The 17434-nt window shown below is 42.6% G+C and overlaps 1 protein-coding gene across 3 annotated transcripts in view; it reads left to right on the forward strand.

The window, feature by feature from the left end:
* The window catches only part of SV2C (synaptic vesicle glycoprotein 2C), a 213014-nt gene that overhangs the window by 92105 nt on the left and 103475 nt on the right, over positions 1-17434 (forward strand). For all 3 annotated transcript variants that reach the window (XM_002917214.3, XM_019797474.2, XM_034656383.1), the window contains one exon: positions 12812-12992. In XM_002917214.3, coding sequence (XP_002917260.1) covers positions 12812-12992 — 181 coding nt within the window. The remainder of the gene's footprint in view (positions 1-12811; positions 12993-17434) is intronic.

Consider the following 17434-nt stretch of genomic DNA (forward strand, 5'->3'; position numbering starts at 1 on the left):
CTCTCTCTCTGTCCCTCTCTCAAATAAATAACAGTTTAAACAGTTTTTTAAAAAAGATTTATTAAATCTAAATAATAATAATTGCAACACAACACACCACTGTTTATGCTTACTATCAATTCATAAAACAAAAGTCACATCCATATTAAAATAATGGGAAGGACATATCCTTAGAATAAAAGGTCTTTAAATTAAATAAATTTATCTTGACGAAATGGCATATATTATTTTTCTTGGGGTTTTTTTTTTTTCTATGTCACTGTAGGCTGGTGGAAATGTTCTCATGAAGCCTATTCTGTAGATGTGTGTGTTTGAGTATCAATCTTCTAGATGAAAGGTCTCAACTCTATGATTTATCACATTTACTTGGGATACTCAAGATTTTTTGGTCAGGATTTCAGATTTACATTAGTTCCCTCGGTTGCATAGTTGTGTGTGACTGGTACTAGGGTTTAGGGTAAAACTCCTGTGTTAAATTTAAATTGCATTAACTAGGTTTTACTGATTGTTTGAAGTGTGCCTAGAACAACATAGTTTGATGGAGTTTATGAATAAGCTGTCCACAATATGGTGCCTACCAGGGGTCAGAATACAAGCTGGTTGTAGAGCTAAGACCAATGCATACGAAATGCTGACAGAGTGCAAATCAGACTGTGGATGAGGATATACAGAAGTTACTCACANTGTATGGTGTTGTCAGGATAGTCAGACTTCTTGGATGGTAGCTCAGGGATCCGAAAGCAAGTGTTCTAAGTGAGCAAGGTGGGAGCTACATTTTATGACCCATTCTTGGAAATCAAATAGCATCACTTCTGTTATACTCTGTTGGTCAAGTGTTGCCCAGAATCCGGAGAGGCAACAAAAACCAGAGTAGTCTGGGTGTGCTTACAAAAAATGTGGAGGTAAAGTTCAAGGTTCAGGGTTTTGATGAAAGGCAAGAGAAAGATGCTTCTGGTAAGGTTCATTGGGTAAGGGTTCAAAGAAAAGAATGACTATAATGTGTTTAAGAAACATTGAGGCATTTGGGGCCAGGTCCATTTTTAGCATATCTTGTCTTAGGTTCTAGAAGATAAAAAAAAAAAAAAAAGGATTCAACATTCTTTGATTTGTTTTGTTTTTAAGCTATAATATAGTAATTGATTCAAGTTCCTGCTTTTTTCTTACTCTCAGAATGGTCCCATTTTTTCCTTCCTAATCTAAGCAGATGGCTAACTGCTCATGCTAGACACAAATCATTTATAATCATACTAAGAATAATGAGCCGCTGAAGAACAGCTTCAGCACTGTGGGTCAATACCTGAATATTTGCGTGACCTTCCCTGAAATACCTAAATGTACTTCTGACAGTTTGGGATTGAGGAGCCCTTGCATGGCGTTTCATCACTAGTGACAAAATAAATCTCACGTGTCAGAAAGTGCTGCCCTGAATTCACCTCGGCTTGGCCAGCAGTAATGGATTAGGACCAACATCCATTAGTGCAAGGCCGATCCTGATATTTATTCACTCACGGCTCTGGGCTGACAGCTCAGGTATCTGCCTATTTGGGGAAACAAAAGGTCATGGTGGAGCATCCGAAATGGATTACTGAATTCTCTCTTTAGACATTTACTGGAATCTATTATGATCTAGTCTGGTTTTCATCGTGATACCTCACACCTAAACTTAAAAAAAAACAAACAGCCAAAAAAACCCATCAGCAACAAAGAAACTTCCATATGGCTTTCCAAAAGAGGTCTTGGAGGACTTGTGTAATCATTTTCCAGGCAGTATCGATCAAGCACTGTGTGATCTTTGAGTCTATTTTCAGACCTATTTTCCTGCCATGCAGTCACATCCCCAGTGTCTGGAAATGGCCTGAGTTAAGCCACAGGAGCCCTTTTCCCTTCAGGCATTTCAGTGGCTTAAAATACCAAAAGATATCATATGGACATAGCTCCAAGATTATGTTCCTGTTCTGTTCCTCTAAAGTACCCCTTCCTTTTAGATTTCTGTGCTTTGTTCACTGCGCTCATATAAAATAGACTTCTCTGAAAAGAAAAATCCTTTCATTGCTTGCAGGTAAACTTGAGGAGATTAAGGAATTTCTCATAAGCCTGTTTTTCATGCATTTTCTGGAAATGAGACACATGAGAGTACTGTTCTTCCAGAATGGCCCACTCTTTCAGTAGCAGAGCCCTTTGATAGGCTCTGTGGCATCTGTGGCCATGGTTTCAGGGCAGTGATGTCCATGTTAATAGGCTTGATGTTTCACCACTCTCCCGGGCTCTTGTGGTTGCTGTGGTTTCGCCTCCAGTCCCTCAGCCTCATGCCCCTGCGCTCCCTGAGCTGCGACTTGCTTAGCTACCCCCCTGCTTGCATGTCCTCGTGGCCACCCTGCTTTGTTCCCCTTGTCACCACCGCTGCACTGCAGTTGCCCCGCCCCCACCCCACCCTGAGACTGCTGGTGCCCTCTTCCAGAACAAGCCCAAGGTCCTCTCTGAGTCCCCGCACTCTGGTCACTCTGGAGCCGCCTTTCCGCTTCTCCCTGTCTGCTGAGGTGCTCTCTCCTCCCTCCACACCCTCTGCTTGTCTCCCTGCCCACACTTTCTTACCTCTGACTTCTTTTCCTTCTGTCCCTGTGGCTGCTCCCAAGGGTCCATCCTAGGGTCTCTGTCCTCTCTTTCCTCCATCCTTGCTGAGAAATCCCACCTTTCCCAAGGCTCTGAACTGCCTGCTCTGTGGCCACCACCCCTGCCCTGGCCTTAGGCTTTCTACTGTCTCCCAGACCCTTCCACTGGCCGGTTCAGTCCTTGCAAACCTGCTCTCAGCACTGCTGCAGGCAACCTTTTCCCCAAAGTGGGGTTTGCAAACTGTAGCCGGCTCCTTGCCTGTTTTTGTAAATAGTTCTGTTGGGACACAGCCATGTCCGTTTGCTTCTGTATTTTCTGAGGCTGCTTTCGTGCTGCAACCGCACAGCTGAACAGTTGTGGCAGAGCCTGTGGAGCCTGCAAACTCTAAAATGCAGTCTATTCTCTCTGGCCCTTTCGAGAAGACGTTTGCCAATCCTGCTCTAAATGGTCTGGTCTTTTCACATTAGGGCTTTGATGTCCTTTGATGGCCTTATTTCTCCACTCAGGAGCACATCAGTGGCTCCCCATGGTCTATGTAATTAATTTAATTTGGGGGGGGGCTTGTTATTTATGGATTTTCTCTCACTTATCCTGCTTGTGTGTACTTCTCCACACACCCAACCAGCCTTTCTAACCAGGCTCCATACCCTTGCTTACCTGCCCAGCCTTCTCCTGCCCTTTCCCACTCCAGAACTTTCCCCTTGCTGTTGTGTATGAATGAGGGGATGCAAAAGGCCATCCGGCCTATCCTCTTACTCATGTTCTCCTTGTTCTTTGGCTACTCAGCTCAAGCCCTGCTCCCTTGATGAGGCATTCCTGAAGATGGGCTGTACAGATCCTGGCCTTACTGATTCGCATGTGTCGCTCGTACTGCCCTCTTTGGCCCCGTTCATGGGTAGTAGAGTGAAGGGTACCGATGTGGCCTTCCTCCACACTTCTTTAAGACACTGGCCTGTCAGGCCCACTCTCCTCTTGTATTTCCTCTCTTTATGAATTTTACTATGACCCATCCCAAGCCAGTCTGCTCTTCCTTGCCTCTCCCTTCAGTGTATGAGAATTATGGAGTCTGACCACTAGAAATACCCCCAGCCTTGTGAATCTTCTCCAAGCCGGCTGGCCCTGCCTTAGAGCAGTTTGCCATCACTCCTTCCCAGGGTGACTTCTCAGTGATAGAAGTACTCCCCTTGGCTGGAGCACAGATTTAAGGAGGCACTCACTCTCAGGGTCACACAAGTGCAGAGTGACACCTGAGAGGGAGTACTGTATGTTGTTGTACATTGTGCTCTGGGCCCCTCAGGCCTCAATTGCCTTACCCTGGGACGGATCCACTCCTCCATCCTTCCCCACTGCAGTTGATCCTCCCTGCAGTTTCTGGAATGATCTTTTCAGGCACCAGTGATGTCCAGTCTGTTTTTTAGTTTCACAAAGGATAAGGGCTAACTCCTTGGATTGACTCCAACTTGTCTTCCGTCCTGGTCTCTTGCTGTTCTTGTCCCCAAGCATGAACTCTACGTTCCGTCCATCTCAACCACCAGAAGTCCTTAGTGAGCTGGGCTCTGACACACCTCCAGACCTTTTAACTGAGGCTTCTTCTCTCCCAGGAAACTTTCCCCTCTTACTTGGAGAATTCTTACTCATTGGTCACAACCCAGCATGATCTACCTTCTGTGGGAAGTTTTCCAGAATTGTGTGGAACTAATTAAGTTGCTCCTTCCTTTTTTCCCCTTAAGCATAATGTACTCACCTTTTACAGCATGTGTTTCATTTAATGGTAATTAATTTTCTGCATGTTTTTAAATCTCTCAGGAAATCAAAGGTTCAAAGTGCCAGTTTTATATTCAAACATTTGGGAAGTTTTTGAAAAGTACTGTTGCCTAAGCCCTGCTCCAGGACTAGAACCTCTGGGTGCAGTCTGGGCCTCAGCATTCTTTTTCTTGAAGCTCCCCAGATGATTGTGATGTGCAGCCCTTGTCTGAAAGCACTGCACTAGGCTGTGAGTTGCTCCAGAGGGAGGAGCATGCCAGTTTCATATTTGTGGACCTCTCCTCACTGCTCTTCTTCCCCTTCCCTGTCCTCGTACCTCCAAAGTTGCCTGGCTTACAGCAGGAACCCAACAAGTACTGTGGAATTAGTGGCCACCTGCTCCCTGTTGACTCAGTGACTGGGATTTCGGAAGCAAGGGTTCAATCAGTTACCACTTCTCTTCCTCAGCACAGGCCTATAGTGGGGGAAGTTTCCAGAGAGAGAGGTCCCATTGCTGTGGGAGCTGATAGGTGATATCATGGTGTACCATAAAATGACTTTCCGTAATGCTCTTCTTTCCTAAGACTTGTGTCTTTAATGCTTTGAATACCCAGGGGGCTGTTATTCCCCTTTTGGGGCCTTCCAGAGCTATCCCTGTAAAATATATTTGAATATCTCTTCCCCTATCCAGTGGGCGTGCTGCATACTACCATTTGAGGAAGGATATTAGAGAAGACTGGGCTTCCTTATTAGGACTCTGCTTCTGCATTTGGCTCTCTGGATTCAGTGATAGTGTCTTTGGGTCTTCAGAAGCTGTGTCGTGCCCAGGGAGACTTAGGTAACAAGCAGTAATGCTGCTTGATGCGGCCTTACCTGCCTGTACAAGCAGATGCAGCCGTCTCTGCCTGGACCAAAGACTTAAGTGCCAGACTTCCCAAATGTAAAAGTCAGAGATGTGCTGTAGACTGCATCTGATATTTACAGTTCTCTCTAGCAAAGGTGAGCTGACTTTTGTTGCAGATGTTTTCCATTGCAAATTAGGAAAGGTTTTCCTTTTTCATTTGTACATATGCCTTGGATATTATCACTTTCTTTACTTGTATTTGATTTTGTGAAAGTCCACAGATGCATTTGAACATGTAACAGCCCTTCCCTGTGGCTACTAAAAATAGTAATTGGAAAAAGTGAGGGGTTGGGTAAGAGAAGCCTATTAATTATTTATTAATTGTTTAAATTAATTAAATTTAAGCAATCATGTATTATTTATTCATTTGAATAGTTTAAAATTGCAAAAAAAAATAAGTCTTTGAGACTTAAAAAAATTGGTTAACTCTTCCAGTACTGTTTCAGGTGGTGTCTTTTCAGAACTCGAGCTGAGGGAGGCTAAAAAGCTGTAATTGACTTTGTACACCACCCTGGAGCCCCTCTCTTTCTTCTTGTTTGTTGTCTTTTTTCCATCATCACTTCCTTCCCTTCTTTTCTCTCTTTCACTCACACCAATAGTAATATTAGCATTTTGGGACATTGCACAAAAAGGACCTGTGCTCAAAATCCCAAACAAAGGCTCACTGACCTTACTAGAATAGAGAAGGTCTGTATGTGTCCTGATCTTGAGGGCACCACTCAGTGTTACAGGCCATAGACACTTTCACTTGAGTTGGTCTGGCCAGAGAGGATGCAAAGATCTTTCGGCATAAGAATTATTAGGCCAAATCCTGCTCTATGAACATGCTCCACTTTGATAAGTGGTACTTTGTGGAAGATAGACTCCTGCATGAAAAAGTTAGTGTATCAGCCAAAGGCTGAGTTTATGTCTAGAGCTGTCTTTCATCCAAGTGTGGCAGCAAAAAAAAAAAAAAAAAAAGAGAGAGAGAGAGAGAGAGATTCTAAAACTTGATCATAGCCTTCAGAAAAAGTATGACTTATCTCCGTAAGTATCCGAATAACAAGAATCTGGAATCTGGCCTTTTCAAGATCCTATCACTAGGGCGTAGCTATGGCCCAAGTCAGTCTTCTCTTTCAACATAGCTTTACTTTTTTTCCTTTTAATTGAAGTATAGTTGACATACAATGTTACATTATTTTCAGGTGTACAGCATAGTGATCTGACAACTCTTTATATGATGTTACAGTCACCACAAGTGTAGCTACCATACAGCGCTATTACAATACCACTGACTCTTCCCTGTGCTGTACCATTCATCCCCATGACTTATTCATTCTGTAGCCGGAAGCCTGTATCTTTGACTTCTCTACATCCACTTTGTCAGTCTCCCCACCTCTCTGTCCCCTGGCAACCACCAATTTGTTCTCTGTATTTATGGGTCTGTTTCTACTTTCTGTTTGTTTGTTTTGTTTCATTTTTTTGATTCCATATATGAGTGAAACCATATGGCATTTGTCTTTCTCTGTCTGGTCCATCCATGTTGTTGCAAATGGCACAATATTATTCTTTTTATGGCTGCTTATTATTCCTGTGCGCACGCTCACACACACGTGTGTGTGTGTGTGTGTATGACATCTTCCTTATCTATTTTTGTATCAGTGGACACCTAGCTCGCTTCTGTATCTTGGCTATTATGAATAATGCTGCAGTAAACATAAGGGATGTGTATATCTTTTCAAATTAGTGCTTGTTTTTATTTTTTTTTTACTTAAAAATTTGTTTTATCCTAAGAAAATTCTCCTTATAAAAGGTAAATATGACCATCGCCTCATGGAGATTATTTATCATTGAATTCAGTATTCTGAATTCAAAATACTGCCACAGAATGATTTTTGTAGCAATCCAATTTGTAAATAAATGGTGCAATGAATTATAGAATAATGCATTAGCCATGGATAACTGAAGTGCTTAAAACAATTTTTAAAACCTATTGGTTAAAAATTTCTATGAGAAAAATACTATATACATTTCTTAAAATTGTTCTGTGTAGTTTAAATGTGCTTTAAAATGGCACTGGGGGAAAAGATGTGCCTCCTTAGCTATTGTCGGAAAGAATCAAAAGCAGCTTATTAGCAAAGAGACAGAAAGAGAAATGTGATATTCATCAGGGAAATGAGGGTATGATTAAATAAATGGAACCAGCCCCCATGTTAGAAAATACTTTAATGAGGAAGTCTTGCTTGAGGCCTCTTTTGGTCTTCTGAAAGACCAAGGGGCTGGGCTGGCCAAGCGCGGCCTGAGCCCGAGCTGTGGTAGGAAGAGTAGAGAAAGCCTCAGGTCAGGTTCAACCTCCCAAAAGCCCAGCTGAATTAGAATCTTCATTCAATTCATGAAAGGACCTGAGAGTCACAGCCTGGCCTCTCTCAGCATCAGAGGTCTGCCTCTAGCTAGGTCTGGAGGAGACATTTCCTAGGGGAGGCACAGATTTCTGCTTGCCCTTTACATATCTGCAGCTGGCATAGGGGAGCTCTTGCTGGTTCTGTGTCTTTGGAATTAAAATATTCCATAGCCTGCATTTCCTCCTATCAAATATGTGTTAGACAAATACAAACTTTAAGTAAATAAAAAAGTGTTAGAGAGATTAAGTGTTTTAACGGAAAGCACATCAGACTAAAAGTGCTTTCAAACTCTGAAGTGCACACAGATCTGTGGGAATTCTGTTCAGATGCAGTTTCTGACTTCTAGAGCTGTGGAGTGAAACCTTAGAGTCTGAATTTCTAGCAGGTTTCCCCAGGGTGCCAGTGCTTTTGGCCCAGAGGTCATACTCTGAGGAGAAGAATCTAGAAGACCTGAAGTACGAGCTTCTCACAGCATTGGTTTTCCTGTCCTTAAAATAAGGGACTTTGGACTAACATACCTTTGAATTCTGACCATCGGCAGCATTCATGAGGAGTAGAAAGCAGGAGGGTGGTCTGTGTCAAGAGCATATATCCCTGCTCTGAGTTTTCAGGGAATCCCTACCAGCACACAGCAAAAACGAAATGGAAACTTGGAAACAAACAAGTCAGGAAATACAATTTGTATTCTGACAATCCCGGAGTGTTTCCAATTTTATTCACTCCGTGCCTTTGCTAACATTCGAAGGTTTGGCTTTAATTAGTCACGCAATCAACAAATGAATCTTCTCATTGTGTTGTCTGTCTCAAATAAGCTATTGGGGAGGCTGAGTCCTGTCCCTGGCACACCCAGTGGGACAGTCTAATTACCAATAACATGCAACGTAGGCTCGAAAGATTGTTATCTTTAGATCTGAGACATATTCTTAACCAGAATGGAAGTGAAGATACAACTTGATACTACATTTTGTTTTGCTAAACCTATCACTTGTGGAGGAATTTAATACTGCCTTGAAATCTTTCTTATTCTTCATAATCCTCTCAGATATTCCCTTCTCAGTGAAACCTTCCCAGAGGCCACAGTCAGAATTACCAGCCACCTCTTGTCCCCCTGCTCCTAGTTATGCCTCCACTGGAGAGCACACTTCACGGCTGGCATGAGGTGTGCATGAGGTCTCCCTCACTGAATTATGAGCTCCTTAAGCCATTTGGATGGAATAGAAATAGTTCAGGGACTTGGACCCCAGGTCCCTGAGGGTGCACTCAGCACTGCTCTGTCCTGGTCATATATCCTAGGAGGCCACAGAAGGTTTTGACCTGGCCGCTCCACTCTGTAGTGGCCATGATCAAATAGGGTGTTGGGAGGGTGGTGTGAAATAGAGGGTGTGCAACTGTCTCCATCTTCTCCTGGCTTGGAGTAGGCATCAGATAGCAGCTTGCTGAGGTTCTCCTTATGCAAACTCAGGGATTGTGACTTATCAATCCTTATATTTCTAGCGCTTCAGGAAAAGTAGGCAGAGTGGATGCTCAGTAAATTCTTTACAATGAATTTAATATTCTCTCTTTTAAGGATATTTAAGTATTTATTTTAGGAATAGAAAAAATATAAGATGGAGAAATAACTGTTTGGTTTTTCCCTAGTAGCTGATAGTGCATCCTTTTCTGAAATATATGAAATGTATCTTGAAGTAATTATTAAAATTATGACAGGGATTTATTTCTGGTTTGCTAAGTTTAGAAATCCTAAACACAACGGGAGAAAAGACAAATATTACACAGGAGCAAAAAACTATATTTAACAGGCAATTCCTAAAGGTTATCCATTTTTCTATATAGTTATAGGTATAAACTTCCAGGAAGAATTAGAAAAATTGATAATAGTTACCTTTGGGAAGAGGGTTAAGGGCAGGGGAGAAGGAGACTTTTAGTTTCATTTTGTATATTTTCATGTGCTTTGAGTTTTTGGCCATGTAGGCATATTTGGGTTTTTAAACATACATATATAAATATATATAAATACATATATGTGTGTATATCATATATATATGTGTGTGGCTGTGTATTAAGGATATCTGGAGGAATTGAAAGATGGGCCATTTTTATTTTACTCTTTTATATATTAAAAACTCTAATCAGTATTATTTTGGGGTGGCTTAAGTACAAAGTGCTAATGATAAATGTGGGTGCTCTGTCCTTTGTCAAGTCACTCAACCACCTCCATCATAGAGGTCAAAGGCAAACTCGCTCACTCAGCCTTTATTATGTCTGAGCTTTAAGAAGCATCCAGGGTGGGGCTGTGTTCTCATGCTACTGTCAGTTGGGAAAATCTAGCAAGCAGTTATGAGTCCTTAAAGTGCTGGAATCATCACTTTGTAAATCTGCGGTCTGGCTTAGTGAAGATGAGACTTCAGGGGACTGCCCAGAGTGAGGAGAATGATAGGCTATAGAGCCCAGTCCAGCAGGAGCACCATGCCTCCTACAACCAGAAAAGCAAAGGAGTTGCCCTCCTTTGGAGCATAGCATGTCCTTTGTATTTGAGGGGGGAGGGGCAGAGGAAAAGGGAGAGAGAGAATCTTAAGTGGCTCCACGCCTAGTGTGGGGCTCGATCTCACAACCCTGAGATCATGACCTGAACTGAAATCGAATTGGACGCTTAACCGACTGAGCCACCCAGGCGCCTCCAAAGCATGTCCTTTTTAGAAAGATGCTCGATTTTCATTTTTCCTTGGCACCACTGAGCTGTTTTCAGCATTGACCCCCTTACCTCCTGCCTGTGGTTGGGGATGAGCCCATTTGGAATGTCTGAGAACAAATGGTGCACCCCTTGTCATGTGCTTGGGTAGAATGAAGCAGCATTTCCCCCAGCTCCCCTCGATCATATTCTGCTACCCTTGGCTTAACTCTGATTTGTAAGCAGAAGACACCTCAGAGACCTTTCACATTGTGCTTTCAGTTCCGGGTAGTACTACCACATAGGGGCCGGGACAAGCTGGGATGTTTTCCTAGGAGGGCAGCCAGGATTGTTCAAGGAATTGTAACCATGTTGCACGAAGAACTGCTGATGGGCCGAGATGTAGTCACTGCTCACTTTGCTGTGGTCAGATCATTTGCTTTTCTGTGCCAGTGAACTGGGTTCCATAGTATTAACCTCAGCAGATTGTTGTAAGGAGCAAATACATTAATTCATGCAAACACTCAGAGCTGGTAAGGGTTCAGCAATTGCAAGAGACCAGTTTTTGTCCTTGGGGCTGGAGCTACAAGAAAGACTCCCACATCTTTGGACTGCAGCAGCCACGAGCCCCTCCTGATCTATGGGAGCTCACCTTCTGATTTGTAGGCATTTTTAAAGTCACAGGTATATTATGAAAAGCTTAGCTATTGATTATTCTTCTGAGAGGCTTGAGTAGCCGACTTGAGCCCCTTATGCTATAAATAAGAGATTTGCTGCATATGCATTTCCCTGGATGAATCTTTCTCCTTTGGAAATTCCTTTGCCTTGTGCTGATTCATTATCTAAATTGTCTTGTAACCATGCACTGGGCTTCATAATATGAGTATCTTTTTTTTTCTTTTTGTGAAGGATGCTCTGTGTATGGTTAGCCCCATATTAAAGAGAAAAATATGTCATTCACCACCAAGGCAAAGGATGACCACTCACCCCTTTGCAGTACCTGTTTGAATAAAAATGGCTTCTGTTTTGTCTTACTGTACAATTGCTCCAGCATTTGCCATTCACTATAGCTGCCTATACTCAGCTATATGCGGAGAAGCGTCCACATGTCACTGATGTCAAGATCATCAGACTTCTCCAGGTGTTCTCCTTCTGGGTCTCCTATTGATCCATTAACTGTAGTAAGAAAATGAATTCAAGGTGAGTGTTTAAATAGGTTATTTCCCAAACTAATCTAAAGCAATAAATCAATGTGTTTTTCTAATTTGTTACTTAGATGCTGCTGAGTATCTTGGATGTGCCTTTGGAAAGGAACTATTCAAATGGTGATTTGGTGAAGGGGGGGAGCAGAAATGGATGAGAGATGTAGTAGTAGCTTTGTAAATACCACATCCAGATATAACACACTTTCATTTATTAATTATGTCATTTCCCCTAGACATTGCACACCCTTTTACAAACATCTCCGAATTAACTTTTGCCAAACCTAATATTATTTCATCTTAAGAAAGATTCTGGACAGGGATTCTGGGGGCCTGTTTTTTTAGAAGAAGCAAGTGAATTAGAAAATTCACAGGGCATCTCAGTGGCTCAGTCAATTAAGGGTCTGATCTCAGCTCAGGTCATGAACTCAGGGTCGTGAGTTCAAGCCCCCCACTGGGTTCCACTCTGGGCATGGAGCCTACTTAAAAAAAAAAAAAAGAAAAGAAAAAAAAATCACATGTGTACTCACAGTAACACCAAGAGGGACATCGATCTAACGCTTGATTTTCTATCTGTTCCCACTATGGAAGTAAAGCCAGCCATGATAAGTTTAACAGCTCCCAAACTGCAACAGCTATTTTTCTTCTCCTTAGGCTCCTTAAGCTTCTGACTCCAAGAGAAAGTTTTCTCTTATGAGCAGAGTTTGAGACTGTTTAAGATTAACTCTTGTGGTCTCTAAGCCTACCTTCCCTAGCCTCCCTTTCTTTCCTAAGGAAAAGCCAGCGCTTTTAGGAGAGACTAGAGAGAAAGAACCCATGGAATCCTCTAGAGAGTCCCTAAGAGTCTGGCCTTGACCCAGTCATCTGCTACAGGCAGAGATTTGAAGAAGGCTGAGGGATCCACTTTGACCAGTTAGCCCTTGACTCAGTCTCCCATCTTGGCCTTGTTGTATGCTAAGCTGGGCATTTGGACCAAAGGCAACATGCCTGTGAGTCAAACTCCAGGACTGTCCTGTGTGGAGACTCCTTGTGCCTGCCCACCATGTACCCATTCTCATGAGCCGAGCAAGAACATCACTGTTTTGTCTTTTGTCTTTGTCATTGGTTATGACAGCTAAAGTTAACCCACAGAGCGTACTTTCCAACTTGGAAGGTGATTTGTATATCCTGAAGGATGTATTTTTTGAAGAAATTTTTTCCCATATAAAATGCTGAAAAGTATTTTATCTCTTGTTCATTTGATCTAACATGTGTCATTTACTCCCAATCTCTGACATGTTTCTTTGTTTTCTGTGTGTTGCAGGCAGCATAGTGTACCTTGGGATGATGGCAGGGGCTTTCTTCTGGGGAGGACTAGCAGACAAAGTGGGAAGAAAGCAGTCTCTTCTGATTTGCATGTCTATCAACGGATTCTTCGCCTTCCTTTCTTCATTTGTCCAAGGCTATGGATTCTTTCTCTTCTGTCGCTTACTTTCTGGATTCGGGTAAGGTTTTTTCCTTCGTATTTCATAGTAATGTGTTTATTCTTCATAATTGTACATGTTCTCCACTCTAGAGGACCTCATTACTGAGAAATTACCCCTTAACACACTTCTTTCCCTATCTTCACAGCAGCCTTTGGAACCGTGATGCTGGTTCTTAGAAATATAATTATCAGCCTGTAAGTCCAGAAGAACAGTGGGCACTTTGCAAATACATGACTAAGTTGCACAAATCAGGAGCTTTCCTTAGAGCGAAGACATTCCCGTAGACCATTCCAGTAAACCAAGAAGGTTGGAAAGTCTGGGAAAGTGTACAAGTATTTTTTCCTTGGGGAAAAAAATTATCAAAATCAATAATTTGCTTTGTAATGAATGATAGAGAAAGGAGGCTTTTCCTTGGTGCTCAGAGCTGTGTGAGATTGGCGAATGAACATGGGTGACCTGGGGAAGTAATTGGGGTCATGGATTCAAGGAGCTGACGCAGACCTAGTGCTGAGTGAATTGGGGTGCCTGAGGAGCATGTGTGGCTTGGGGCTACTTATTAAAGGACCTTCTTAGGGTCCATAGGATAAGACATAGGCCAAGGCTTCCTTTTACTTTCCCATACCTACATAATACCACTAGCCTGTCATGAAAAGGTTAACAGACTAAGTTCTGAACTTTCTAGTCCTTTCCATTTACAGTCTTACTAAGGAAATTTCAGTGATATCCATAGACTCAAAGGTACCTGATTGTGGTCAAATTATTATGGCAGTTTTAATTGCCAATTCTGGATTGTGATGTGGTCAGCCCAATTGACTGCAGAGAAAAGGGCCATTATGGTGATTGTGGAATACTCCAAACTAATGGACTGTCTAGAAGTTAATTCAAGGGCAGGACAGAAGCAGAGACTGCCTGGGTATATTCATGATATCATCCTTCTCCCCGTCGCAGACAAATCATTCTTCAGCCAGCAGCTCAGGGCTGCTGACTTCTAAATAACATAATCTACCTGGCAAAGCACAGACTGTGTATTGCTAACTCAGCTAGCCTCCATAAATTGTAATACCAGAGGTTAACGCACTGTGCCTTTGCCAAGTTGGCACAGGACCGGGAGTCTAGAAATTCAAGTGCACCCTACCCCTGCCCTTTACGGGGGACCCTGGGAGAGTCATTCAGGCTTTCCAGCCTGATTCTTCTCTTGTTTTTTGTTTTGTTTTTATTTTTATTTATTTCTTTTTGTTTCAGGTTTTTATTTAAATTCTAGTTAGTTAGCATCTAGTGTAATATTGGTTTCAGGGGTAGAATTTAGTGATTCATCACTTACATTCAACACCCAGTGCTCATCACAAGTGCCCTCGTGAACGTGCATCACCCATCTAGCCCATCCCCTTGCCTAACTCCCTTCCAGCAACCCTCAGTTTGTTCTCTGTGGTAGAGTCTCTTATGGTTTGCTTCCTTCTCTTTTTTCCCCCTTCTTCTATGTTCATCTGTTTTGTTTCTTAAATTCCACATATGAACAAAATCATAGGGTATTTGTCTTTGACTGACTTATTTCACTTAGCAAATTACACTCTATCTCCATCCATGTTGTTGCAAATGTCAAGATTTTGTTCTTTTTGATGGCTGAGCAATATTCCATTGTGTGTGTGTGTGGGGGGTGCATACCACATCTTCTTTATCCATTCATCGGTTGATGGGCATTTGGGCTCTTTTGTTAATTGGCTATTGTTGATAATGCTGCTGTAAACATCAGGGTGCATGTGTCCCTTTGAATCAGGATTTTTGTATCCTTTGGGTAAATACCTCCTAGAGCAATTGCTGGGTCGTAGGGTAGTTCTATTTTTAACTTTTTGAGGAAGCTCCAGACTGTCTTCTTGAGTGGCTGCACCAGTCTGCATTCCCACCAATGGTGTAGGAGGGTTCCCTTTCCTCCACATCCTCGACAACATCTGTTGTTTCCTGTGTTGTTAATTTTAGCCATGCCGACCAGCGGGAGGTGCTATCTCATTGTAGTTTTGACTTGTATTTCCCTGCCGATGAGTGATGTTGAGCATCTTTTCGTGTGTTTGTTAGCCTGATTCTTCTTTTGTGAGAAGAAATGGAGATTCCTGAGGAAGGGGATACAGCCGAGGGGAGAGCCCAGGTGGCAAAACATTCAGAGTTTTGTGGGATCCAGGCACTGAGGGGACCTGAGAACCGAAGTGGTTAAGGAAAATGAAGAAGGTTATCTTTCTTCATCAGCTGAATTTATGGGCCATGTCACCTGTACACAACATGTGAGACACTACGTCCATGAGAGACGGCTTTTTTCAGCAGCTCTAGAGTTCCATTTGGACACCCTGTCTCTTAATCTCTGGGTCATCTCAGCCAAGGCTCTGCTTTCTCCAGAGATCTTGTTTTTTCTACTTAGTTAAGAGCTCCCTCTACCCCCATCTGATCCAGGTTTTAGATTGAGTAAAACTAAATGACCAAGGAAATAAGGCTTCAGAATATTGGGATTCTTCTCTTGCAGGCCTCTGGTGCTCAGACCCATCAACTCTCCATGCATTTCCCAGGAGTGTTGGTCTTGCCATCTTTTCTGTTTCAGACGTTCTTCTCCCAGAACCCTTAGCGCTCAGGGCCTCAGAGAGGCCCATTCTGAGACCAGCCCTCCTGCAAATACTTGCTTTTCCTGTGTTTATTTCTCTTCTCTTCCAGACTGTAACTTCCAAGAGGCTGGGGCTTGTCTGCTCCAGGCAAGGCAAGGCGGGTTTGGTTGCCATAAAGAACACCAGTCCTGCCAGGGTTGGACGTATGGCATTGGCTAATTGATCATGGTGTTGCCTGAAGTGAATCAGATGGGAAGTTTGCTGAAGTCTTACTTGATCTGTATTAGCAGAATTCTAGGTCAAGTGAGTGAAAGTTTAACTTGAATCATAAAAATTCATGAGGCTCATGAGAGAGTCATGGCCCATGAGTGAATTCCCAGACTTGAACCTGTTTGTAGACCTAGAATTCCTCAAATGAAGGGGAGACTGGGTCCCTTGAGGAAGAACCCCAGGACACCACTGAAACTATATCCCTTAATCTTTCACTCAGCCTTTCCCAAAGGACTTACGGCCTTTTACTGATGCTGAGGGGAAAGGAGATAATCAGACTTCGGGTTGCTCACCGGCTCTGAACTGACTCTAATTCCAGGAGACGCAAAATGTCACTGAGGTCCACCAGTTGGTGTAGGGGCTCATAGAGTTTGGGTGATCATGGAGTTGTAGCTCAGGCCCATCTCAGAGTGGGTCCAATGGGTCCCTGAATGCATCCTGTGGTTATTTCCCAGTTCCAGAATGCATAACTGGAATAGACCTTGTTATTGATAGAATTTCTGTGTTGGTACAGAGCCTGTCCACAAGCTCCACAGCCTGGGAATTTCAGAGGAGGAAGAGAAATTCTGAGGCATAGGCAGAGCCTTCATTTTGCAGATTAAAGTGCAGTGATGGGACCAGGAAGACACAGCTAGGACTTAAGTCACAACTAAGTCCTTTTGAACTAGCAACTCTGTACTCAACTAAACTGCATTCTGAATCCAAGATCAAGATGCCTTTGTGCTGATTTTATCACAAATGCCATAGGTTTCCAGCTGTTCTTTCTTATATCATGGCTGAAGCCTCATTAACGCACTGTGTTAAATTCCTGTTTCTGCATATAAGGGAGACTGCGAAGTGATGCTTCATGTAGCCTGAGGTCGACCTGGGTTTACGGTTCATTGCCTCTAAATGTGCTTTCCTCTTAATTTCCCACACCAAGTCATGAATATATTTTGTTAGAAACATAAATATGTCCAGCTGCTGTATTCTGTGTGACTTTAAATGTTTATTCAGACGACGAGTGATTTTCCAGCTGGGGACAACAGTGTGAGTGAGGAATAGGGCATCACCAATTATTCATCTGTCTCTCACTTCCCTAAGTGAATCTCACACCAGGGAACAGACACTTCCCTCTCCTCTTTTGTTACAGAAAATTAGAAAGATGGGAAATGGAGTTGACACCACTGATTCATTTTCATTTGCCCCAGAATTAAATTATTTGTTTCCAGTCACTGTTAATTATGGGAATGATAATGCTTCAGATGCTGGGCAATGTCAGAGTTGGGAGCTTCTCACTGGGGGCCTGGCACTGCTAAGCATAAAGGTCAGGAGAAAAATATAACAGCAACAGAAATTAAAATGAAATTTCTATGTATCTGTATATCATCGTGGACAAATAGTCATTTCTCCCTCTGCAAATGGAGCCTCACAAATGCATACTTCATCGCTGTTTGCTATATCCCTCTATTAACTGCATTATAACCAGATTACCTTGGCTTTGTAGAAATGATTCCCCACTAATTGGAATTCTTCAGTGTTTTATATTTAGCATGTTTATTCCCACAACATTTTTAATAAATAGGTATGCAAAAAGAGTATGCTCTTTTTTTAAGTAGGCTCCAT

Source organism: Ailuropoda melanoleuca, chromosome 3, assembly GCF_002007445.2.
Source record: "Ailuropoda melanoleuca isolate Jingjing chromosome 3, ASM200744v2, whole genome shotgun sequence".
Lineage (NCBI taxonomy): Eukaryota > Metazoa > Chordata > Mammalia > Carnivora > Ursidae > Ailuropoda > Ailuropoda melanoleuca.